The sequence below is a fragment of the Diceros bicornis genome, chromosome 4, assembly GCF_020826845.1.
Source record: "Diceros bicornis minor isolate mBicDic1 chromosome 4, mDicBic1.mat.cur, whole genome shotgun sequence".
Taxonomy (NCBI): Eukaryota; Metazoa; Chordata; class Mammalia; order Perissodactyla; family Rhinocerotidae; genus Diceros; species Diceros bicornis.
In genome coordinates this window covers 25,034,300-25,059,614 of record NC_080743.1, presented here as the reverse complement: position 1 = coordinate 25,059,614, position 25,315 = coordinate 25,034,300, and the positions used below count along the sequence as shown (strand labels likewise).

Genomic DNA, 25,315 nt, shown 5'->3' with positions numbered 1-25,315 from the left:
GATATTTACAAGTGTTATATCCTCTTGTTGGATTGTTCCCTTGATCATTATGTAATGCCCTTCTTTGTCTCTTTTTACAGTTTTTGTTTTAAAGTCTATTTTGTCTGATATGAGTACTGCTACCCCAGCTTTCTTTTCATTGCCATTTGCGTGGAGTATCTTTTTCCATCCCTTCACTTTCAGTTTGTGAGTGTCTTTAGGTCTGAAGTGTGTCTCTTGTATGCAGCATATATATGGGTCTTGTTTTTTTATCCAGTCAGCCACCCTATGCCTTTTAATTGGAGCATTTAGTCCATTCACGTTTAAAGTAGCTATTGATAAGTATGTACTTACTGCCATTTTTTAACTTTTTTTTTTCTCAGTGTTTTAGTATTCCTTCTCTGTTCCTTTCTTCTTCTATACAGAATTGATGGTCACCTTCTCTCAATCCCATAGAGCCGTGCAGGCTGCTGAGAACTCCTGCCCCTTTTCTTTGTTCTTGGCTGCCCACGGGCATTCTAACTGTACTGGTTGTCTCAGTGCTTTGAGTGAGGGAAGACAGAAGTAGGTCTTTTGGGCAGCACCAGGAAAGGCTAGGAATGTCGGATGCATGCTTCACTCATTCTTTATCAAGGGAGAAATTGTGGGCTGAGTGGATTTCTGTAGGTGCTGAGCTGTTTCAGCTTGACGGAGGGACTGACACGTATAAAGTACAACTGCTATTTTTAGCCATTTCAAAGAGGTTTTTCTCAGTTTTGTGCTCACTTGGGGTGTTGCAAATTCTTAAGTGGATTCGAGAGGTCTCATAAAGGTATTTTGGCCCAAAGGACATTGTTTTATTTGTGTTTCTGTGGAGGGATGAGGGCTGGGACTTCTTCTCCATCTTGCTGATGTCACTTCAGAATTTTTTATTTCACTACAAATTAAATTTCTTTAGAAGTTACAGGACAATTCAGGTCTTCTATTTCACCTTGTGTGAGTTTAGGTAGTTTGTGCTTTTTGAGAAATTGCTCCATTTCATCTAAGTTGTTGAAATTATGCATGTAAAGTGGTAATAATGATGATTTTTAGTTTGTCTATTTGTATATCAAATATTAAAAAGATTTCGTAAATCTTTATGCATGTGTTTATTTTTCAGTGAATACATTTTCATTGGCCTAATTGATTATTGACCCTGGAGGTGTGTAGGGCACTTTCACTGAGGGAGTTCTACTGTTTTGTCAGGATCAAATTTCCTGGCATGTTCTTTCCTTGTAGATCAAGGGAGTTTATATTTCCTTCACTAAACCCATAGAAGGAAAAGTAACAACCTGTCAGTTAAAACAAGAGAAGACATACTTCTCTAGGCTGAAAAGAATTTTGACACAGGAATATCATAAGTGTCAACAAAAGTAGGCGCTAACACGTGGTAGCTTTGCCAGACTGAAAGTGTGTAACCTTGAATTGCCCTTTTCTTGCCTTTGTAGCACTCAATGACCCATCTCAGATCTACTGTATCAGAAAGTCAGGGGAAGGGTAGGAGCCAGGGAATCTATATTTAATAAATTGATTTTAATGCACAGGTGGATTGAAGACCACTGTTGAAAGCAACATGCCTCCCTAGAAAGAGAGAGCATTATTTTATTGTCTATCTGTAGATATTGCAGAAAAAAGCACTAAACCAGAAGTCAGATGATTTGGAATCTGGTATAGACTCATGCTCCCAAGCTAGGAAGGAAGTTACTGAATTTTGCTTGGTTTCAATCTCCCTGTTTTTAAACGGTTAATGAAGAAACCACTATTTGATTTGAAAACAGAGTTATTCTTTTCTACCATGAAGTTTCTTCAAGTAATAAAAATGTATTTTATTTACTCCTTTGTTGCAGTGCAGCTTGGAAAAGAAAATACAAAACACATCTATATCTAAACACTCCATCTAATATGCTGTGTTTCACCTGGTCCCCTATCAAGTTAGTGTTCAAGTAAAGAAATACTGCTTAGCCACATGTAGTCAACTGTGGAAGGAGGCATTCTCCATCTGATGGGAGGGAAGGGGGTTCAATGGAATAAAATGTCCTAACACAATCAGAAAAAGCAGGTTTATTAATGTGGATTTAATGGCATTAGCTGCTTCCCTGCTTTTCTCTCATCATGTAATATTTTGAAACACTGCATAATTATTATCACAATCCTAACACATACAATCTAATCCATATGTTCCTTACAATGTAAGCAAGATAAAGCAGATGCATCGAACTTTGACCAGTGTTTCTGCAAACTATGGCTTGTGGGCTCCACCTATTTTCGAAAATAAAGTTATATTGGAACACAGCCAGGCCCATCCATTTATGTATTTTCTGTGACTGCTGTTGTACTACATGGCAGAGTTGAGCAGCTGAGACAGACAGTATGGTCCACAAAGCCATGAATAGTTACTATCTGGTCTTTTACAGCAAAGTTAGCCAACCATTGCTATGAAAACTAAAGTCTTATTTTTGGTGAAAGCTTAAAAAAACCACATCAAAAATAAAAAGCCTAGTGAAGCATATTTTATTTTATTATTAAGAAAATAACTCATAATTGCTTTAAGAAACACCAACCATTTACCTAGGACTTTTGATAATTAGGATGAAGTCTACATATACTAAGTAATACCAAGAGCATTATTTTATTGGTCAAAAAAAATGTCTAAAACAATCCATATTCTCTTTGGGGAAAATCAATAGGCTTTCAAGTATGACTGTTAAAAAGTGGGAAAAGATAGCTTATGCTTTAGGATTATAAACAATCTAATAAGTTATCTCAGTTTTGTAACACATTATCTGTCATCATTTAATGTCCATCTTTGTGAATTATACATTACTACAAATACACAATGCATAATTGTCATCATGTTACTATTAGTCCAGTGTCAATTATTTAAAGTTTTAAAGTGTCCCATTACAGTTATAGTCTGGGCGAATTGAGCAAAAAGGGAAAGTTTCCTTTTTTAGCCCATTTGTTTATGACCCAACTCATGCTAATTGTTTCTTCCATCTTCCTATGGAAATTCTGTAGAGATTCTAGATCTCTATATAAGATCGTTGGCTTTAGGTTAGAACCCATCAGTGAGGATTTTCCACTCCCAGGGTCCAGGAATCACATCACTGCTCACAGACTCTACAGTCTTGATACAGTGGAAAACTGTACCTTGTCTTCACTAAGAAGTTAGGATGATTGTTCTGGACATTGGAATCTATTGTACACTTGGCCAAACTGATGCCCAACTATGTCTCAAGACTTTTACCTAAGACTTTGCTCTTGATCCATTTGTCTACTAGTTGTCATCTGGAAGAATAAGCTTCTCCTGAGTGGTCCCAGCTCATGATATCTCCTATGTTGGTACAGAGGTAAAATCATTGTTATACAATTTATAATATTGTTAGGAAGATGGACATGATTTCAATTATAGTACTGCATATCTTTGCAAATTTTTGGTGTTATAAAAATGCAAGACCTAATTATTATCAAGTGTAGTGACATTTTTCCAAATTCTAAAACAGCTTGAGTTATGCCTTGGGTAAGAGTGACCAGGAAAGCTCTATTCTTTAGGCCTTTAGCTTATGACACATCTCCCTCTTGCTTCTTCCATACTCTTCTGGATGTTGCGTATCTCATTTTGAAGTTGTCTGCGTTCCTTTTCGAATCCTTCCTCTAGTAGTCGGCGTTTTTCCTAAAAAGGGACAGATGGAGCCTGAATAAGGTGTAGCATTAAGTAAATCTCTAACTTCTATCTAGTTTCCCCATTCATAGATTTTTTTAGTATTTAATTTGTTCTCGAAATTTTCTCTATCCTTAGTCTTCGTTACACTTTCTCTTGGGCAACCTAGCTCTGTGATTACTTTACCTAAATCTCCTTGAACTAAGAGAGATTTTTGGCTTATACCTCCAGGTATATTTATGATCCTAAATTACAGGTCTTGATCTTTTCCTCATTAATTTTACACAAGCTTTGTGGGCAATCTTACTCATATGTTTGGTTTCAAGTCTTATCTATGCATTATAGAACTTTTATACACACATACACACACACGCACATGCATACATATGTAACATAGAAATAAAGGATTCCCAAAATCTGATGAAATATCTGAGTCTTAGATAGGGAATTTGATCTACGTCTCCACAACTTGGTGGTGGAGGTAGCAGAATATAGATAAGGAAATCAGGGCCCCAGACTGATCATACGGAATTTCTGCACATAATTCCCAACACAACAGAAACTGGGAGCAGGACATAGAAAACAGGTAGGAGTGGCAGACTGTCACACAGATCTGAGAGTCAGGGTGTCTCTCTGCTCACAAAAGTTCTCCTAGAGCTAAAGTAATACCAGGTGTACAGAAAAGAGAAATCACTGTGGATCCCACTAAGTGGTGAAGACAGTTCAGATATCTTACCAAGATGCGTGACCCTATAAAAGTTATTTAGTCTTTTCTGAACCTCTGTTTTTTCTCTTAAGTTATAGGGACATAGAAGTTCTTGTATTAAGCTAGAAATACAGATAAGACATTTTTATAATGCCTAGCAGAAAGCAGCTACCATTGATTGAAGGATATACTGATAAAGGACTGGATGTGACAGAACTGCAAATAAAATCTCTTTTTTTTTCTGTGAGGAAGATTGGTCCTGAGCTAACGTCCGTGCCAATCTTCCCCTATGTTATATGTGAGATGCCACCACAGCATGGCTGATGAGTGGTGTGTAGGTTTGTGCCCGGTAACCGGGCCTGTAAACCCTGGGCCGCCGATGTGGAGCATGCGAACTTAACCACTATGCCACCGGGCCGGCCCCCAAATAAAATCTTTTAATAACCGGACACAGGCAGGGCGAGGTCAAGCAGGCACACAGAATTGAAAAGTACAAGCGGCAAGCAGGTTCCTTCTTCCGGGTTTCGTGTTCTCACTGCAACTCTAAGATGTGATCAGGGAGAGTGGAGGGAAAACAGAAAAACAGAAACCTCAAGGTAATGTAATGAAATACCTGAAGTTTGAAAGCGAGAATCCTCTCCTGCTCCTCCAGCAGCTGGGCTCTAGTCCTCTCCATCTGCTCAGTCAATTGTTTCACATGTTCCTGATGACTCTTTTCTTTCTGTGCCATCATCTGCCCATGCTTTATTCGCATTTCCTCCAACAGTTTTGCTGCAGCCTGTGCAGCTTCTGCTTTCACACGTTCCACTGTCAAGAGGAGAAGGAGGAGAAAAATTTATGTGGGTGAGCATGTTGCGTGTTTCTTCCTTGTACACTTACCTGTCATTGTTGCTGCTGACTGCATATGCCCTACTCAGAAATGACTTCAGCAAGGGACAGGCATTTTTGCTCATCTTGCTCTAGTTTAAGGATCCCAGCAAAATTATTTAAACTTTTAAGAGCTTTTGAGGTTATCTAGTCTCCTGACTCACTCCTCACCTTCAATCTCCTTTTCCTTTTCTGTGAGAGCCTGGTCTGTCTGTCGAATTGCATCACTAATAGACTCCTTGGACTTCAAGTATGTCTGAAGAGTCTCTTCAGCCTAGGAGCCAGAGATGATAGAGTTAGTAATAGGAAATGGCTGTGGGCACTTATTTCTATTTGTCCACCATCTTTTCCTCTAGGAATTGCTCCTTTTGGCTCTGGTGTGCCTGATGGTCAAGATTTCCTGTCACAGGAGTGGACACGCACTCCAGACTGGCCAATCATGGCACGCTACTAAGAAGAATCCTTACAAGAGATTGATAGAGATATAGATGCTTTGTTCTCTTAGACTGAGGGCTGTAATTTTGGAGCTGTTGGTGCTGTGGTTCCATATGGGGTGAGCTTGCTGGAGCATGAAGCCATCATGTAGAAAGCAGATCAGAGAAAAGGAGGCAGAGGGAGGGAAGTATGAGGTTGAGGGGAGCCACAGAGAGACAGATGATGAGGACATTATCTGAAATCTTGGATCTAGCTGTCCTTAAAGCCAGTTTGAAGCCTAAAGTGATGAATTACTATTTTTGTTTAAGTGACTATCATTGAGTTTCTGTCCCTTACAACGTGAAGATCCGGCTGTTATAGTGGATTGCAATAACAGCCTGGTGATTAATCTGATAATACAATTTTTAACTCAATTGTTAATAGAATGCACTCTGTTGGACGAGCACATAGGATCTATCTGGTATAACAGGCTCCCTGCACATTATTGAATGAAAGTGTGAATGCTGTCAGTCCTATAATTGCACATCTGTGTGCAATTACACTTGGTGACGTTGGTGTTTCGAGGAGGCATGTCAACAGCTTACCAGAATCAACAGAACAATCTTGGTTACCTGTATTCCCTTCCTGGGTTCCTGAAGGTACTTTTCCTTCAGCTCTTGTGTCTTCTGGATGAAGAGACGATACCCTCCTGGTTTGGAGTAAATCCCCAGCTTCACGTTTTCTTCTAGAGGACTGAAAATATCCTTAAGTAAAGCTGAGCAGCGATCTGATGATAATTTCATGTTCTGTTTACAAAAGTCATCCCACTTTTTTTCTAGCTGGTCCTTTAATGTAAAAATAGGAAGTAAAAAGGATAGGGAAAAGATGTTAGCCTGACCTCAGAATTTCTTGAAAGGCTTCTCAAAAAAAAAGCGTTTATGACTCCTAGGCAAACTTAGAGGCACCTAGCAGGACCGTATCCCTCTTCCTGATCCTGACTTTCTTCTGAAGTCCCTTTCTCCTTGGAGATGAAGTTCAGAGCAGAGATTACTAGCTTTATGCTACACCTTTAGAGATAAACTTCTGCTTTTCAGATTGGACAAAGGATTGCCTATGGAATAAAGGTGGCTCAACATAAGCCAGCTCAAGATAACTATGACTATAATTTTCTTGCTTTTGGCTAGAATGTCAAATCAATTTGATAACAGTGGGCATGTAACTTGATTAGAAGCTCTCATTGTTACTTATATGCATTAATTGAATTATGGGGAAGATTATTAGTTTATTTGTGAAAGAAAATTTGTTTTAAAACCTGGAGTCTATCATAATAAAATTGTTTCTTGTTATTATGATAATAACAAATAGTGGTTATCCCCATTTTAAAGACTAGTCAGAATTGCTTCTCTCAAAATAAATATCCATTTCATTTTCTAGTAGTACTTTGCTTTCTGAGACTCTATCCATATAAACTTGAGAAAAAATTTACCGCTAAATCCTTTTGAAATAAATGGTCTTCATCTTTGAAGGAACTCCTGAAGAAGACTTCGATGGCCTCTTTCTCACTGGCCCTGTGCAGGTCCAGCAGCTCCTGGAGGGTTTCTGTGGGCAGCTGCACCTTCTGGCTCATCTGCTGGTCATAGTGGGCCACGGCCTTTTGCACTGCGGCCGAGTTCTCTATCTGGGCCAAGGTCAAGACTGCATTCTCCATGCAGGGCAGATCCCCACGGCTGATGGCATCAACAAAGGTCAGCACCAGGTTCTCCAGACCTACAAGTGGAAAAAAATGATGATGTTTGTTGTAGGTGGGGGGAGGAAACATTCTATTGTGTGTAATTCTGATGATGTCCATTACTACCCATTTGCCTCACAGCATCAATGTCTTTAGCATCACCTGAAAGCTTGCTAGAAATGCAGACTCTCAGCCTCTGCCCCAGATCAACTGAATTAGAACCTCTTTGGCAAGATCCTCAAGTGATATGTATGCACATCAAAGGTTGAGAACCTCTGTTGTAGATAGCATAGGCCTGTGTTCATTGAGTGTATCCACTTTATCCCTAAGCACCGTTAGGACAGGAAATGTACTTCTCTCATCTATGTCTATATCAACCCTGGTCCATGGTAAGCATTTGATCAATACTTGTGGAACAAACAAAAGGAGTCCTCCATTTTGTTTATTCTGGCAGAGCATTGTCCCAGAGAACTTTCTGTGATGATGAACGTGTTGTATATGTACTGTCCAGTATGGTAGCCACTAACCACATGTAGGTATGAGCCCTTGAAATATAGGTGTGTGATCAGAATTTTAAGTTTTCTTTAATTTAATTAATTTACATTTAAATTTAGATAGCCACAATTTTCTGGTGGCTACCACATTGGACAGTCAAGTCCACTTCACTAGGGCAATTTTAAGCAATAGACCTTTTTTCCTTTGGCCTTTCCTATCTTTTCTCACCCAAGAAATTTGACTAATAAAATCTATTAGAAATGTTGTTGTCATCTAGAATTTAACACGATAATAGCAGTAGATTTGCATTTTTCAAAGGTGAAACTAGGTAGATGTTATTCTACCCTCCTTTAGTCTTAACAGTGAGAGTAAAGACTGGGAAGAGGACTCACGAGGTCCGTTGACCTTGATGCCTCCTGAAAGAGTTTTAGTTGTGGAGTTGCTGAAGATGTAGGAACAGAAGACTGCAACTTGTTGCACAAATTCGGGCTCTAGCTCATCATCATGCAGCATCTCAAGCTGGCCTAGCTTCTTCTGGTAAGTGGGCCGATCGAAGACAAAGCATTTCTTCTTTGGGAAGAACTTCCGGATACAGAGTCGGGGCAGATTAAAATTTTTATCTTTTTGACTGGTACCTGGAGGAAGATAAGTAGGACTTTGCCTAATATAGGGGCTTGCAGACTTTTTCTGTAAAGGGCCAAACAGTAACTATTTTAGGCTTTGCAAGCCAGGTCTCTTTTCCAAGTACTCAGTTCTGCTGTCGTAGCATGAAAGCAGCCCATAGACAATCTATAAATGAACGGGCATAGCATGATTCCAATAAAACCTTAATTACGAAGACAGCTGGCAGGCTGGACTGGCCATCATTTACCTGTGGGCCATAGTTTACCAACCCCTGGACTAGTGCACTCTTCATGCTTCAATCTATTTTCTTCAAGTAAATGCCTATTCTACTCCACATTCTTTGGTTAATTACACTATCACAAGCCGTAAGCAGGGAGATAAAATCAATGTGATCACAGCACAGGGAAAGGTGAAAGAAAAAGAAACTTGTTCTTAGCACAGGGTAGAAGATAATTTAAAATCAAATTTATTAATTTGGATATTAAACAAGCATTAATTCTTAGTAATAGCCAGCAGAGAATAAATAGAAAACTATGAATATAAGAAAACTGTAAATAGAAAACTAAAAAGGGATAGTTTCTAGTGTTTTGTCATTCCCATTTATCAATTCTAAGTCCTCTTTACCTTGCTTAAGCTTGAGTGAATTCTCCAGGTACTCATCTGCTGTGATGGGTTGTCCATCTACTTCCAACTCTAGGGAGAAATCTCTCAGCGTCCACACAAAGTCTGGAAAGAAGCTCACAAAGTCAGCTGAATCCTCAACCTCATTATCAACAGATGAGGATTTTGCCCTGATTCGATTTGACAGCTCTGTCACGTAGCTGAGTAATGAACTAAGGAAACCGGCAGAAAAGAACAGTGCCCCCCATCCCATATTAGTTCCACATATTCCAAAACCTTCATTTCATCTTTGTTCTTAACCCAGGTCTCAATGCTTTGGTAGCTACATGAGATCTTTCCCATGCCCTTGAATGATCTTTTATGTTTTCTCTTTTTGTGCCTGATTCACCAGGATTCAGAGTCAGGCAGCCAGCTTTTTAAATACAGTTCTCCTTCTGACTTTGGTGCTGTTCTGGACCACAAAAAGGATACTGCAGTTGGTCCATGGCCTGCTGGTTGATGGTTCCCATGCTGTTGTATATGAAGGTGCTGCTCAGGAGTATTGCTAGAGCAAAGATCCAGGAGTCATTCTGGTCGTCACCCTGGAAGTCAGAACACATTTGGGCCAGGAGTAAGTTTAATTCTCATGGCATTTTTCAAATGAGTATTTGTAACAGTATGCTCGTTTAATTAGACTGTCTTTTTAGACTAATGACCTATAGGAGGAACGCAAATCCAAAGAAAAATGATTGTTAGTAAAGGACTCAGACTTTGAATAGTTTTCTGATTATCATTTTTGGGTTACACTGATTTTTACTAGGCCCTCTCGTGATCATTGGCAGATCATGGCAAAAAAATAGTCAAGGTTGCTGGGCAGTCTAAGACCTTAAATATAATTTAATGTTAAAATTTTCTCTTATTTTTTATAGCAAAATTTTGACTTATGTAAGAATAATAATACTCGTAGCTGTTTTTTTTTTTTTTTTTTGGTGAGGAAGATTGACCCTGAGCTATCATCTGTTGCCAGTCTTCCTCTTTTTGCTTAAGGACGACTGTCCCTGAGCTAACCTCTGTGACAACCTTTCTCTACTTTTGTATATGGGACACCGCCACAGCATGGCTTGACAGGCGGTGTGTAGGTCTGTGCCTGGGATCTGAACCTGCCAACCCTAGGCCACTGAAGTGGAGCATGCAAACTTAACCACTATGCCACTGTTCCGGCCCCTTTGTAGCTACTTTATTGAGCAATTATTATGCACTCAATACTTCCTATTACTTATCTTATTAAATATTTAAAACAATTCTATGGGGCAAATATAGATCTGTTACATCCATTTCAGAGATCCGAAAACTGAGGTTAAACAGGTCAAATAATTTGCTAAGGTCACTGAGGTAGTGACAGAGTTCAAATTTAAACACAAGGGTATGGGGCTTCAGAACCTAAATCTTTAACTAAAGTTCTCTGCAGGATAAGACTCATGATACTGATTTTATTTGCACTACCATTGTGCCTCTGGGTTAGCTTACAGCCTGCTGTTAATAATTAGAATATTGTCTACTGACCACTGTGCTCTTCTGCAAGGATTCTGCCTTATGAATATTTTCCTGACCCCTGGTTGCTAAACTTGGTTTCATGACATGTAAACAGAAATGAAAAGATATATTATGGTTAAGTACAAGTTCTTATTTAAAGAAACATTAAAGAACTATTTAAAGAAACATTAAATAGTCTAGAAAATAGTCAGAGACGACGGGCTTATTCCAAAATGCAATCCTCAATCCTTACCTTCTCCACGTCTCCCAGGCCCTCAGTGTCAAGCAGAACTAAGACACGGTTTCGTTTCTCGGGATGGGGCACACACCACATCCAGATTCCTTTGGTGTGAGACTGCACTGTGGAGCCCATTGAGAAGCCTGCAAGGGGGAGTGGTGATAAGAGAGGGTGGAGTTTTAACAGCAGATGGATTTGGAAATTGAGACAAAGCTTAACATAATAAAAAGTTAACCTAAGTTAGGAGACAGAACTGAAACCTCAACCAGTATTAATCTTACTTACAATCAGGGAAATAATAAAATTGGAATATCCAATACTTGAAGAAATTCAACACTTTTTCATGATAAAAACCATCAACAAACTAGAAATAGAAGGAAATTACCTCACCATAATAAAGGCCATATGTGAAAAACCCACAGCCAGCAACAAACTCAACGGTGAAAGACAGAAAGCTTTCTTTCTATAAAAATTAACTCAAAATGGATCCAAATTAACTCAAAATTAACTCTAAATGTAAGAGCTGAAACTATAAAACTCTTAGAAGAAAGCATAGGGTAAAAGCTTCATGATATTGAAGTTGGCAATGATTTCTTGGATATACCATCAAAAGCATAGGCAACAACAAAAAGATAGATCCGTTGGACTTCATCAAAATTAAAACTTCTGTGCATAAAAGGACACTATCAACAGAGTTAAAAAGGTAACCCATGGAATGGCAGAATATAGAAAATATTTGCTATTTATGAATTTGCTATACATCCACAGTATATAAAGAATTCTCGTAATGCAACACAGAAAAACAACAACCGGATTAAAAAAATGGGCAAAAGACTTGAATAGACATTTCTCCAAAGAAAACATTCAAGTGACCAATAAACACATGAAAAGATGCTCAACATCGTTAGTCACTAGGGAAATACAAATCAAAACCACAATGAGATACTACTTCCCACCCATTAGGATGGCTACTATCAAAAACACAGAAAATAACAAGTGTTGGCAAGGATGTGGAGAAATTAGAACCCTTGTGAATTTCTGGTAGAAATATAAATTGGTACAGTTGCTGTGGAAAATGATATGACGATTTCTTAAAAAATTAAACATAGAATTACCATATGATCCAGCAATTCCACTTCTTGTGTTTATACCCCAAAGAAGTGAAAGCAGGGACTTGAACAGATATTTGTACACCCGTGTTCTTAACAACATTATTCATAATAGCCAAAAGGTGGAAGCAACCCAAGTGTCTATCAACAGATAAATGAATAAACAAATTGGTATACACATACAGTTATTCAGATTTACAAAGGAAGGGAATTTTGACACATACTACCACATCGATGAACCTTGAAGACATTATGCTAAGTGAAACAAGCCAATCACAAAAGGACAAATAACGTATAATTCCTCTTATATGAGATTCCTGGAGTAGTCAGATTCCTAGAGACAGACTGTGGAATGGTGGTTGCCAGGGGCTGGGAGGGATGGAAGAGTAGAGAGTTACTGTTTAATAGGTACAGAGTTTCTGTTGGGGAAGATGAAAACTTCTGGAGATGGATGTGGTGATGGTTGCACAACAATGTGAATTTACTTAAGGGCATTAAACTGTACACTTAAAAATGGTTACAATGGTAAATTTTATGTTACGTATATTTTACAACAGTAAAAAAAAGAACAGCCAACACAGATTTAAACATTTTTTTAAATCTTAAAGATCAGTGGAAACTTGCTCTTACTACATGAACATTTCGGTAAATGTCTTACAGTTTATTATTATTTACATTCATTATTTTTATTGCTGCCTTATTTCTTCTAGGAAAGGAACAATTTACACTTTTAAAAGGGAAACTAAGGCGAAGTGGGAAGAGAGATAAGCTGACTCTTTCAGATCATAGTGAAGACAAGAGCACAACTGCATTGAAAGTTAGGTTTCCATACGCCTCGCCATCTCCAGCTTGCTCTCCTCGCATCACTGTACTCCGTGTTGGTAGTGTTCGTGGACAGAGGGGACTCGGCAGAGCTTTGCTGGTGCCACTCACCCTTTTTCTTCCCAGCCAGCTTGTTCATCAGGTAGGACTTGCCTGTGCGGTAGAGGCCCACGATAGCCACCACCACAACAGGCTGTGAAATGGCAGACAGGATCTTCAGAGCTTCCTGATTAGCCACTAGTCGCCCGTTAGTGTTCTCAATGAGGCACACTGGACCTGGCATGCGGATGTCTGAGGCCATGTTCACAGTGTTCCTTTGCCTGCAAGGGAAGAGATGGGATGACTTAGAATTTCCAGTCTAAGTAGATCAAGAACTTTCACCAGGTTATTTTGCATTTGGAAGATAGAGGCATAAAATTCCCCAACATAACCAAAAGTTTTGTGTGTAACAGTGAGATAGACGAGGGGAGCCATCATTTTAGAAAGTTACAAAAGTATTATCAAAATAGTCCATTGAAAAAAGTATTGATATGACAGTGACTTATCAACACTTAACCACTTTCACAATCAAAATTTTTTGTTTAATTTACCATCGAAAACTTTCGTTTTGGATTCTCATTAAAAATTTACACTATACATTAAATGGAGAATAGAATAGGATTTAAAGGAATTTATTTTACATTTTGGCTATATGTAAGAAATTCAATCTTATTTTATTTATTCATTAATTCTTAAAATGAATAAACACATACATGAATAAATGTTTCATTCTTTGGTGTGTGCCCTTTTTGACAGTTTCCGGATATTTTAAACGTGTGTGTGTTTCCACTAGTTATGCTTTTCTTCGCTGGAATGAAGGACCACAGAACTCCTCACACTGCCATTCTGGAAGTGGAACCACTATAACTCACCGTTCCAAATTTTATAAAAATATATGGCCATGTGAAACACATGACTAGGGACTCTTCCAAAGCCTTGGAACGGGCTTGTGCAAGCAAGGGGGGCTCAACCTTAATCTTCATTTACAATAAGTTAGCCTCCAACTAAGTGGGGGTATGACCGCACAGTTGCAAATACTGAATGTTGCTAAAAGTAATGTGTGTCTGTATGTGCGTGTAAGGGAACAAAAGACTGTGAAATATGGATGAAAATATCAGGAGGCAGATCAGGAGAGCTAGAGAGGAAGTTGTTCAAAGAAAAATCTATAATTTCCAGCTGTACAGTTCTAGGTTTTCTGTTTTGTTCCGTTTTTCCATTTGGTAGAGGAGAAGGAGAATGAGGAAGAGGAAGAAGAGGGATAGGGATGGGGTGGGATAGGGAAGGGGAGAGACAGGGAGAAGGGGAGAAGGAGATGAAATGAAGAGGGAAAGCCATCAAACAAGTAGGTGAATGAAGCTAATTCTGTGCCAAGGAATTCAGGAGAGATGTTTTCAGAAGGCAGCATCAAAACTGCATGACAGCACAGAGAGGTCAAGGTAAACAAAGATGTTGGCTTTAGTGATGGGCTCCCCTAGAGTCTTGAAAGAGGAAGCTTTTGAGTAAGGTAGTTGGGCCCAGTTGTCGTCAACTGTGTCAGATGGCTGTTGACACTGCATCTCATTTACTATTCTTTCTTTCTCATGAAAATAACACACTCATAGCCCTTTCAATTTCTTAGCTGCAGTCAGATCAGGATCAAGCAAGTTCCATCAAAGACAATGATAATTTAATTGTGTCCCCAGTCAACACGGACAATATCAACAAAGAAAAAGACAATCCTAATGCATTTCCACCTCTCAGTTTAGCCCCACATCTGCCGGTACCTAATTCAACACAAGCACAATAGTGACACGTAGGGACATGTTGCCACTTGATAGTGCCAGGATTTCATCTGATCTCTTGTCTCACATCAGGCTCAGCTGCAGCCTATCTTGATGCTGGTCATTTTTTAGAAAACGTAACTGGCCCTTATAAACCCTTTCCCACTTCTGCCTCAATCTTATCATAGGCTCCATTTCCCAGAGCAGAACTCCTTTAGATCTCCAGAGAAAGCTGCTGTGTGAGAAAATAGTAAGAATTCTTACCTGTTTTCTCCCCTCAGTTGACGTGGAGTGGTTCTGCAATTTCTCTGTCTCTCTCTGGAACGTTGGACTTTTATTTCCATCGTCCAATGTTGTGAGGTTTCTGGATTTCCTTTAGAGAACAGATACTTACAAGCAAACCAACTTTTATAACAGATATGGAGGAATATGAAACTGAAAGCACTAAGTACAAACCAATAATTCAACAACCATAAAAGGAATTTATGGAAATTGTGTACAAGGGTTTAACATGATTTCTCAACTAGAATCTTTATATATTTTTTTGAAAGAGATCTTAGAGATCATTTGCTATTAATAAAATGTCCAGTAGATGTTTAAATATAGTAGAATGTATCTCAAGATTGGGGGTCAGTTTGAGGAGCCTAGAATGAGGAAGCATCATATTAATTTTTAGGTCTAATTTCCTTTAATAATGGTCACACTCAGAGTGGAACTGGTTCCTTATTTATACATGCAGTAAGTGAGGACAAGGACATGTCTTACACACTATGTCATAAACACCCAGCACCTAGCCCAGCACCTGGTACTGAATATCCAGTGTACAGGTAGGAGGGGCCTCCATGATTTACACACATGTTCCAGGCTCAGTACTGACTTCTTCACATGGCTTGTATAACCCATATCTCATAACAAACATTTCCCCATGATGTTTTAGAAACTGAGGCACAGAATGATTTAACGTCTTGTCCAAAATCATAGGACAAAAGTAATCTGAAGCGAATTGTTCTTGATCCCAAACCCTCCTGTTAAGCCACTTCACTATACATTCTGCCTTTCTCTGTTTGCTGAGTGAATAGCAATAGTAGAAACAGCCTTATTTCCTGATTGTTTTCCAAGAGCTAGATATGTTACAGGTCTGATTCAATCCTGACTATAGTCATGTGAAATAAGTGGCCTTGTCTCCATTTTACCTTGAAAACAGGGAAGCTGAGAGAGGGAGAACCAGAAATTGTAAGTAAGAAAGTTAATATAACAATCCCTATAAATTTATTCTTTTTCCTTCAGCTTCCTTAAAAGACATAAAGTTATATAAATCAATAATTATAGCAACAGTATAATATAACTCCAGTATAGTATTACTAGAGTTGTAACATATATATATATATATATATATATATATATATATATATATGTCAGCACAAAAAGGGAGAAGAGGGGATAGAGTTACGGAGTTATAGGTGTAACAATTCTGTGTCTTACTGGAATTAATTTAGCATAAATTTGAGACATATTCTGAGAAGTTATATATATATAAATGGTTAGCCCCGGAGCAACCACTAACAAAACAAGGGATCTCAAACTAGTATCCTTTCACTTTAAGACTCTGGTAAAAGAAGAGCAAACTAAATCTAAATCAAGCAGAAGAAAGAAAATAATAAAGATTTTTGTAAATGAATGTAGTGAAATTAACAAAATAGAGATAGAGAAAAATCAATGAATCCTAAAGCAGGTTCTTTGAAAAGACCAACAAAATTGACAAACTTTTAGCTAAACTGGCCAAGCGCAAAAGAAGACTCAAATTAGGAATGAAATAGAGGACATTACCGTTGACTTTACAGAAATAAAAAAGATTATAAGGCAATACTGTGAACAACTGTATGCCAAAAACTGTATGCCAACAAATTAGTTTAAAAAAGTGGACAAATTCCTAGGAAGACACAAACTGCCGAAACTGTCTCTGGAAGAAATAGCCCATCTGAATAGACATAACAAGTAAAGAGATTGAATTACTAATCAAAAAACTACCACCAAGAAAAGCTCAGGCCCAAATGGCTTCACTGGTGAATTCCACCAAACATTTGAAGAAGAATTAATAGCAATTCCTCACAAACTTGGCAAAAAATAGAAGAGGAATGAACCCCAATCCCCAAATGCTATCTTACCACGTTTACTTTCTTTCTCTGGATGAACTATTTGAGAGTTAGTTAGCGACATATTCCATCTTTTCTCCTAAATAATCCAGCATGTATTTTCTAAACAAAAAATTATTTTACAGAAGCATAATATATTTATGCAATGTTCTTCTGAGATCATACAATTTTTGTAGGTGCTTTTGTAAAAAGCTGGAATTCTGCCCCTTCCCCTTGGGAGGGGACACCAAATGTCTGAACAGACATTTTAGACTTGTCATTGCAAATGTAAAATGGACATGTAGCTCTAAGAAGTGAGTAGTTAATATCTTTTTTTTTTATAATTTTTATTCATTTATTGATTTTTCCCCCAAAGCCCCAGTAGATAGTTGCATGTTATAGCTGCACATCCCTCTAGTTGCTGTATGTGGGATGCGGCCTCAGCATGGCCGGAGAAGTGGTGCGTCAGTGCACGCCTGGGATCCGAACCCAGGCCGCCAGCAACAGAGCGCACGCACTTAACCAATGAGCCACAGGGCCGGCCCAATATCTTTTATCTATATGCCTATCTATGTTATTGTGAAATGATGAATGTTTGAATCAAGACTTGTAGCATCCTTTGGTATCCTTCTTTAAGCTTCTAAGTCGAGGGATTGGAGTCATTCTGTTAGGACTACTTAGGTCTACATGTGTCCCTGAGCTAATAAACAATATTCAACTTTTAAAAACTTTTCAAATGATTATGAGATCCTACCTAGCCTATTCCAGAAGTAAAATTTTGCATATGGTGTTCAATTAGTAAATTATTGTCACCAGGACAGGCATTACTTATAAAATGGTTTTCAACCTGGGTGAATATATCAAGAACCCTCAAATATGTTAAAGACTCTACAGCCTTGAGTTTACTTGAAAACCGTGTAAACCAAATATAAAAGCATTTACCAGTGTCTTAAAATTCACTATTATTTTGAATGCATTGTTGCAATTATTACATTTTAAAATGAGGTTTGCTCTACTGGAGGTCATGATGAAAAGTGACGTTCTTCAAATAATGGAAATTTCATGGAAATCATCAAACTACTTGTTGAATTTGATCCATTTATGCATGACTACTTGAAAAAAATGCCAAAATTAAAAAAAACAAGTGTAGTACCTGTATCTAAAATAGATTATGATGAATTAGTCAAAATAAAAGGAAAACATGTATAAGGTGAAGTGTTAGAGTCCCAATACGACTCCATTGTTGTAGATTTTTCATGATTTTGAAAAATACTCATCAATTGGTGATTATTGTGTGCTTAAGTATTTTCAGAAAACCCTAAAAATTTTCTGTTTTCCCAACTGAAATAAATTATCTGTGACTTTATTCAGCAAAACGAAGCATGTTCTGGATAATGTAACTTGCCATTGAACAATATTTGTGGGCGTTAGTATGACTATGTCATATGACAATGCAGCTACTATGAAAAGCAAGGACAAAGGGCTGCATGCACTTTTTATACACAATAATAAAGAGGTAGAATGTGCTATGTGGAGCTCACTAACTTTATCAGAGAATAAGCTAGACTTCGAGTACCTGAAGTTATTGAATCTTTAAGTATCTTTCCAGTTATGTTTTCTCTTTGGATCTCTTGTCTTGTAGAAGGAATGTTTTAAGCACACAGCTCAACTTCTTTTCAATACCTTAAGGGGGATGAATGCTTACTTTTGGCTCTGACGAGGAAAATCTAGAATGGGTGGTGGAGGAGGGAGATGAAGGACATCAATTATAGCCTTGTGACAAGTTGCAGGAGCAAAGTGTATGACATGCACCACTAGTTCATGTGTATTAAGTCCTTTATAGAATTGCAGATGGTCACCAACTTGAAGATGTAGTGATGGATTGAATTTAACACAGGGCACAGTGATCAGAGTGGTGCAAGGGGTGAACCGTTTTAGATGCATCTGGAGCACTGACTCACATCCTCTCAGTCTCACCTCTGATCCCAGCTGAGTCTGTAGTGGACAGTGCAGAGAAGGGCTGAACTCAGCTCAGGCTGACAGCATCTTGCTTTAGGATGTGTAACACCCATATCCTCACAAGAGATTACAGGGGTTATGAGATTGCGGTTTCCCACCCTCTAACTTCCCTCTCCTGGCCTCTCTCGAATATGCTAGGCATGATCTTTCCCTGGGTCCTTTGCACTTGGTGTTTCTTCTGTGACTTATGCTGTTTCCCCAGGTATCCAAGTGACCCATTCTCTTACAGCTTTAGGTCTTTGCTAGAATGTCAATTCATTGATGCTATTTCTGACCCCTATATAAAAACTGGCGTACTCCAAATTGTCAGCACTTGCTCTCCTCTATCCCTGCTTCACTGTTCTGTATAGCAGTTGTCATCTGACATTCTGTATGTTTTACGTTTTAGTTTCTTGCCTGCTAGAATGTTATCTCCATGAAGGCAGAGATTTTTGTCTCTTTTTGACCGCTGAATCCCTACTAATTCAAAACAGTGCCTGACACATAATAAGCCTTCAGTAAGTATTTGTTGATTGAATGAATCAAAACTGTGGAAGTGAACATATTGGTTAAAGGTTATATTCCCTTTTTTTTTTTTCCTGAGGAAGATTCGCCCTGAGCTAACATCTGTCGCCAATCTCCCTTTTTTTGCTTGAGGAAGATTAGCCCTGGGCTAACATCTATTGCCAATCTTCCTCTACTTTGTATGTAGGTCGCTGCCACAACATGGCCACTGACGAGTGGTGTAGGTCCACACCTGGGAACCAAACCCAGGCTGCCAAAGCAGAGCGTGCAGAACTTAACCACTAGGCTATGGGGACACCCTCAAGATTCTGTTCCCTTTAAAGACTTTTGAGACAAATGAAATTTACCTCAGGGAATATTTACATCCCTCCTACTTCTCCAAGTGTGTATAAAAGCATCTGTGCTCTCACATCCTCCTGAAGAGGTGGAATCACACTTTTTGTGTGTGTGTGCGTGAGGAAGATCAGCCCTGAGCTAACATCCGATACCAATCCTCCTCTTTTTCTTTTTGCTGAGGAAGATTGGCCCTGGGCTAAGACCTGTGCACATCTTCCTCTACTTTGTATGCGACACTGCCACAACACAGCTTGACAAGCGGTACATGGGTCCATGACCTGGAATGCGAACCCCCGGGCTGCTGAAGCGGAGTGCGTGAACTTAACTGCTATGCCACCGGGCCAGCCCCAGGACTTTTTCTTTTAAATGTTGGGTATAAGGAAGCTATACTTCCTCACTTTCCAGTGTACTTGGATTTGCAGTCTCTAGAATACTTATGTTATTCTAAAAGATATTCACAGATCAAATTAATTTTCATGTTAGTATTATTACATTGAATATCCCTATATGTATACACGTTTAGTGGTTTCAAATGTCCAGAATTCTAGGTCCCAAGAACAGACTCTGAATTTCAAGTGTGGAATGTTTCCATATTAAGCTGCTTTTCATGTGAAGAACTCCATGGAGCAGGTTCCAGGGTACTCAGCAGCAGGGACTCATTTATTCAACTGGGGTCACTGACTCACATTCAATGGAGGCAAGACCAGCAAGTTAGAAAAACAATCTGCAATAAGTGCATGTGTGCAAGGAGTGTATGTATTATATGCACAGCACTGTGTTAGGTACTGAGGGTTATATGAAGATTAGTTACATATAGTCATTGCCCTAAATATGCCTTAATCTAGTGGGCGAGATTGACTTGCACTCAAATAATAAAAGCAAAGGAATGGATGGGAGAAGGAGGGAGGGGCAATGATGACTGAAGCAGCTAGTCTCAAGATCTCAAAATGGAACATTTGAAACTTTTACTTATGAAGAATTTACTTGGATGTCAGTTATATGAATTGGATTGAATTTTAATTTTTTAAAAAATGGATGACAGTGGTTCTTATTGATATTTAAAGTTATTTCTCAATTATCTATTTTGTTCTGTTGTCTGTCTATCCTAGTAAACTCAGTACACACTTTATTTTTTTCTTTTATTATTTTTATTGCAGTAACATTGGTTTATGACATTGTATAAATTTCAGGTGTACATCATTATATTTCTATTTCTGCATAGATTACATCATGTTCACCACCCAAATACTAATTACAACCCATCACACCACACATGTGCCGAATTATCCCTTTCGCCCTCCTCCCTCCCCGCTTCCCCTCTGGTAATCACCAATCCAATCTCTGTCTCTATGTGTTTATTTGTTGTTGTTATTATCTACTACTTAATGAGGGAAATCATACGGTATTCAGTACACACTTTAAATGACTACCATTTATATTTTGTTTTAATAACATAGTGGATTCTTTTCCAATGCCTTGTTTTGGCTCCTCTTGCCAACCAATTTTTCTCCATGAAAATTAGGATCACTTTGTGCAGTTCCTCCAGAATTGGGATTATATTGGATATAACAGGCAAATAAGAACTGATTGAGAGATATTATATTTAGTTAATTGCTTTCATTTTGAAATATGAATAATTGCTCTATTTATTTAAAACCCTTTTTTAGTCTTTCAGTATTATTCGGTAGTTTTCTATATTTCTGTTCAAATCAAGTTATTTAAGTATATTGCTGCATTATTTTTCCTTTTTTCTAATTGTAGTTAAAAAACAAATAACATAAAATTTACCACCTTGAGTTTTCAAAACAGGCTGGCTGGTGCCAGACACCAGAGGCTGAAAGAATGAGCAACAAAAGCAGACTCTCCCAGCTTTGCCTCTGCTCACCCCCAGGAGTGGCAGGTGGAACCTGCAACCAGAGGATTCAAGAACCACAGCAGAACTGGTGACCCCACCCCCACTGGTGGCACTCCCAGCATCAGCTCCACCAGCAGCAGGTACTGCAAACAAGCCCTCATGCCCCTGGGGCCCTGGCAGTGACAGTGACACCTGTGAAACCTGTGTCCCTGGCAGTGGTGCAATCAGCACCTCCAGACAACCTGAGAGAAGCAGCACAGTTGGTGCATGGGGCCACAGCATCCAAGATCATGGAGGACCAATGGAGAGCCAGCAGAGGAACAAGAGACCGAGGTGACCCTCGAAGCAGGAGAAGTGCTCACAGCCTGGTGACCCTGGAGGCAATACCTGAGACTGCAGTGATATCATAAGCAGCAAGTCCGCCACAATCTCAGAGGCACAAGCAGCACAAGGAGGGCACTGATGATGACTCTAGCAGATGCAGTGGAGAGAGGAAAGTGCAGGCTCTCAAATACAACCAGAAGCAGCTCAGAAACAAAGTAACCAAAGCCATACCCAAAGAAAGGTGGTTACTACCACAAATGCCCCAGCAGAGGATCAATTCATCAAACACCATGAAGAGATACAGTGACACGGCAGAACAAAAAGAGAATGACAACTCTCTAGGAACCAAACTTGAAGTCACAGAAGACTACAGTCTGACAGAGAATTCAAAATAGCTATCATAAAGAAACTCAACAAGTTACAAGAAAACTCAGAGAGACAGTTCAATGAGCTCAGGAATAAAATTAATGAACAGAAGGAGTACTTCATCAAAGAGATTGAAACTCTAATAAAAAACCAAAGAGAAATTCTGGAGATAAAGAAAACAATTAATGAGATGGAAAAGAATGTAGAAAGCATTAAAAATAAAGCAGATGATATGGAGGAGAGAATTAGTGAGCTCAAAGATAGACATCTAGAAATGATTCAGATGGAGGAGGAGAGAGAACTAAGATTTTTTTAAAAAATGGAGAAATTCTTCAAGAAATATCTGACTCAATTAGGAAAAGTAACATAAGGATAATAGGTATGCCAGAAGGAGAAGAGAGGGAGAAAGGAGCAGAGAGCTTATTCAGGGAAATAATAGCTGAGAACTTCCCAAACCTGGGGAAGGAATTAGACATGCAAGTACATGACGCTAATAGAACTCCTAATTACCTCAATACAAAAAGACCTTCTCCAAGGCATTCAATATTAAAACTATCAAAAGCCAATGACAAAGAAAAAATATTAAGGGCAGCAAGAGAGAAGAAAATAGACTACAAAAGAGCTCCCATCTGGCTTTTAGCAGATTTCTCAGCAGAAACCTTACAGGCTAGGAGAGAGTGGAATAATATATTTGAAATACTGAAAGACAAAAACTATCAGCAAAGAATACTCTACTCAGTGAATTTGTCTTTCAGATATGATGGAGAAATAAAAGATTTCCCAGACAAATAAAAGCTGAGGGAGTTCATTGCCACCAGACCTGCCTTATAAGAATTGTTGAAAGGAGCCCTCCTATCCCAAACAAAAAGGCAAAGTTTTACAAAGCTTTGAGTAAGGGGATAAATAGACAGCGTCAGAAAATTGAAGCTCTATATCAGAATAGGTTAGTAAACACTTAATTATAACATAAAAGATAAAGGAAAAGAAATCATCAAAAATAACTATAGCCACTTTAATCCTGTCACAAACTCACAACACAAAAAAGGATAATTTGTGACAACAAAAGCATAGAAGGGGGAGAGGGAAAGGACGGAACCTGCACAGGCTAATAGAGATAAGAGGCTATCAGAAAAAGGACTATCTCATCTATGAGATCTTTTATACAAACCTCAGGGTAACAACAAAAGAAAAAATCACGCAGAGTCACAAATCATAAATAAAAAGAGAACTGAGAAAAGCATCACAGAAAACCACCAAACTGAAATGGTAGTCAGAAATACAAGGGGAAATAAACAATGGAAATATAGAACAACTGGAAAACAAAAGATAAAATGACAGTATTATGCCCTCATTTATCAATAATCACTCTAAATGTAAATAGATTGAATTCACCAATCAAAAGACACAGAGAGGCTGGATGGATTAAAAAACAAGATCCAATATATGCTACCTCCAGGAAACACAGCTCAGCTCTAAAGACAAACATAGGCTCAGCGTGAAGGGATGGAAGATGATACTCCAAGCAAGTGGCAAGCAAAGGAAAGCAGGTGTAGTCATAAATATATCAGACTAAACAGACTTAAGACAAAAAAGATAACAAGAGATGAAGGTGGGAATTATATAATGATAAAAGGTACATTCCATCAAGAAGATATAACACATCTTAATATATATGCACCTAACACAGGGACACAAAAGTATATAAAACAACTATCAACAGACCAAAAAGGAAAAATTGACAGCAACACAATAATTGTAGGGGAACTTACACCCCACTGACATCAATGGATAGATAATCCAGACAGAGAGTCAATAAGGAAACAGTGGCCTTAAGTGAAACGCTAAACCAGATGAACTTAATAGATATATATAGAGTATGCCATCCCAAAAGAGCAGAATACACATTCTTCTGTAGTGCACATGGAACATTCTCAAAGATAGACCATATGTTGGGAAACAAAGCAAGCCTCCATAAATTGAAGAAGACTGAAATCATATCAAGCATCTTTTCTGACAACAATGCTATGAAACAAGAAATCAACTATGAAAAAAGCTGGAAAAGTCACAAATATGTGGAGACTAAACAACATGCTACGGAGCAACTATTGGATCAATGAAGAAAACAAAGGAGAAATAAAAAAATATCTAGCAACAAATGAAAATGAAAACACAACATACCAACTCTTAGGGTATGCAGCAAAAGTGGTCTTAAGAGGGAAGTTTATAGCAGTACAGGCCTACCTGAAGAAACAAGAAAAATTTAAAATAAGCAATCTTACACTATATCTAAAAGAACTAGAAAAAGAAGAATAAAAAAAGCCCAAAGTCGGTAGAAGGAAGGAAATAATAAAAATCAGAGCAGAAGTAAATGTAAAGAGACTAAAAAAACAGTACAAAGAATCAATGAAACTACGAGCTGGTTCTTTGAAAAGATAAAAAAAATTGATAAACCCTTATTCAGAGTCACTAAGAAAAAACTAGAGGAGACTCGAGTAAATAAAATCAGAAATGAAAGAGGAGAAATTACAATGGATATCATGGAAATGCAAAGGATTATAAAAGAATACTATGAAAAGCTATTTGCCAACAAATTGGATAACCTAGAAGAAATGGATAAATTCTTAGACTCATACAACCTCCCAAAACTAAATCAAGAAATAGAGAATCTGAATAGACCAATCACAAGTAAAGAGATTGATACAGTAATCAAAAACCTCCCAAAAAACCAAAGCCCAGGACCAGATGGCTTCTCTGATGAATTCTACCAAAGAATAAAAGAAGATTTAATACCTATCTTTCTCAAACTCTTCCAAAAAATTGAGGAGCACAGGATGCTTCCTAACTCGTTTTATGAAGCCAACAGTATCCTGATACCAAAACCAGACAAGGACAACACAAAAAAGGAAAATTACAGGCCAATATTGCTGATGAACATAGATGCAAAAATTCTCAACAAAATGTTAGCAAATCAAATATAACAATACAGTAAAAAGATCATCCACCATGATCAACTGGGTCTTATTCCAGGGATGCAGGGATGGTTCAACATCCACAAATCAATCAATATGATACACCACATTAACAAATGAGGAATAAAAGTCACATGATTATCTCAATAAATGCAGAGAAAGTATTTGACAGGATCCAACATCCTTTTATGATAAAAACTCTCAATAAAATGGGTG

General features: G+C 38.2%; 1 protein-coding gene across 1 annotated transcript; it reads right to left on the bottom strand.

The window, feature by feature from the left end:
* Positions 1 to 3,213: 3,213 nt before the first annotated feature.
* On the bottom strand, positions 3,214 to 13,096 carry LOC131404131 (guanylate-binding protein 1-like). Its single transcript, XM_058538458.1, has 10 exons — positions 12,907 to 13,096; positions 10,880 to 11,007; positions 9,586 to 9,695; positions 9,118 to 9,314; positions 8,262 to 8,504; positions 7,132 to 7,412; positions 6,278 to 6,490; positions 5,403 to 5,505; positions 4,978 to 5,171; positions 3,214 to 3,670 (listed from the first exon to the last, which is right to left on the bottom strand). Exons 1-10 carry the CDS (start codon positions 13,094 to 13,096, stop codon positions 3,554 to 3,556), a joined length of 1,776 nt encoding a protein of 591 aa, XP_058394441.1. The 3' UTR covers positions 3,214 to 3,553.
* Between the last annotated feature and the right edge of the window lie 12,219 nt (positions 13,097 to 25,315).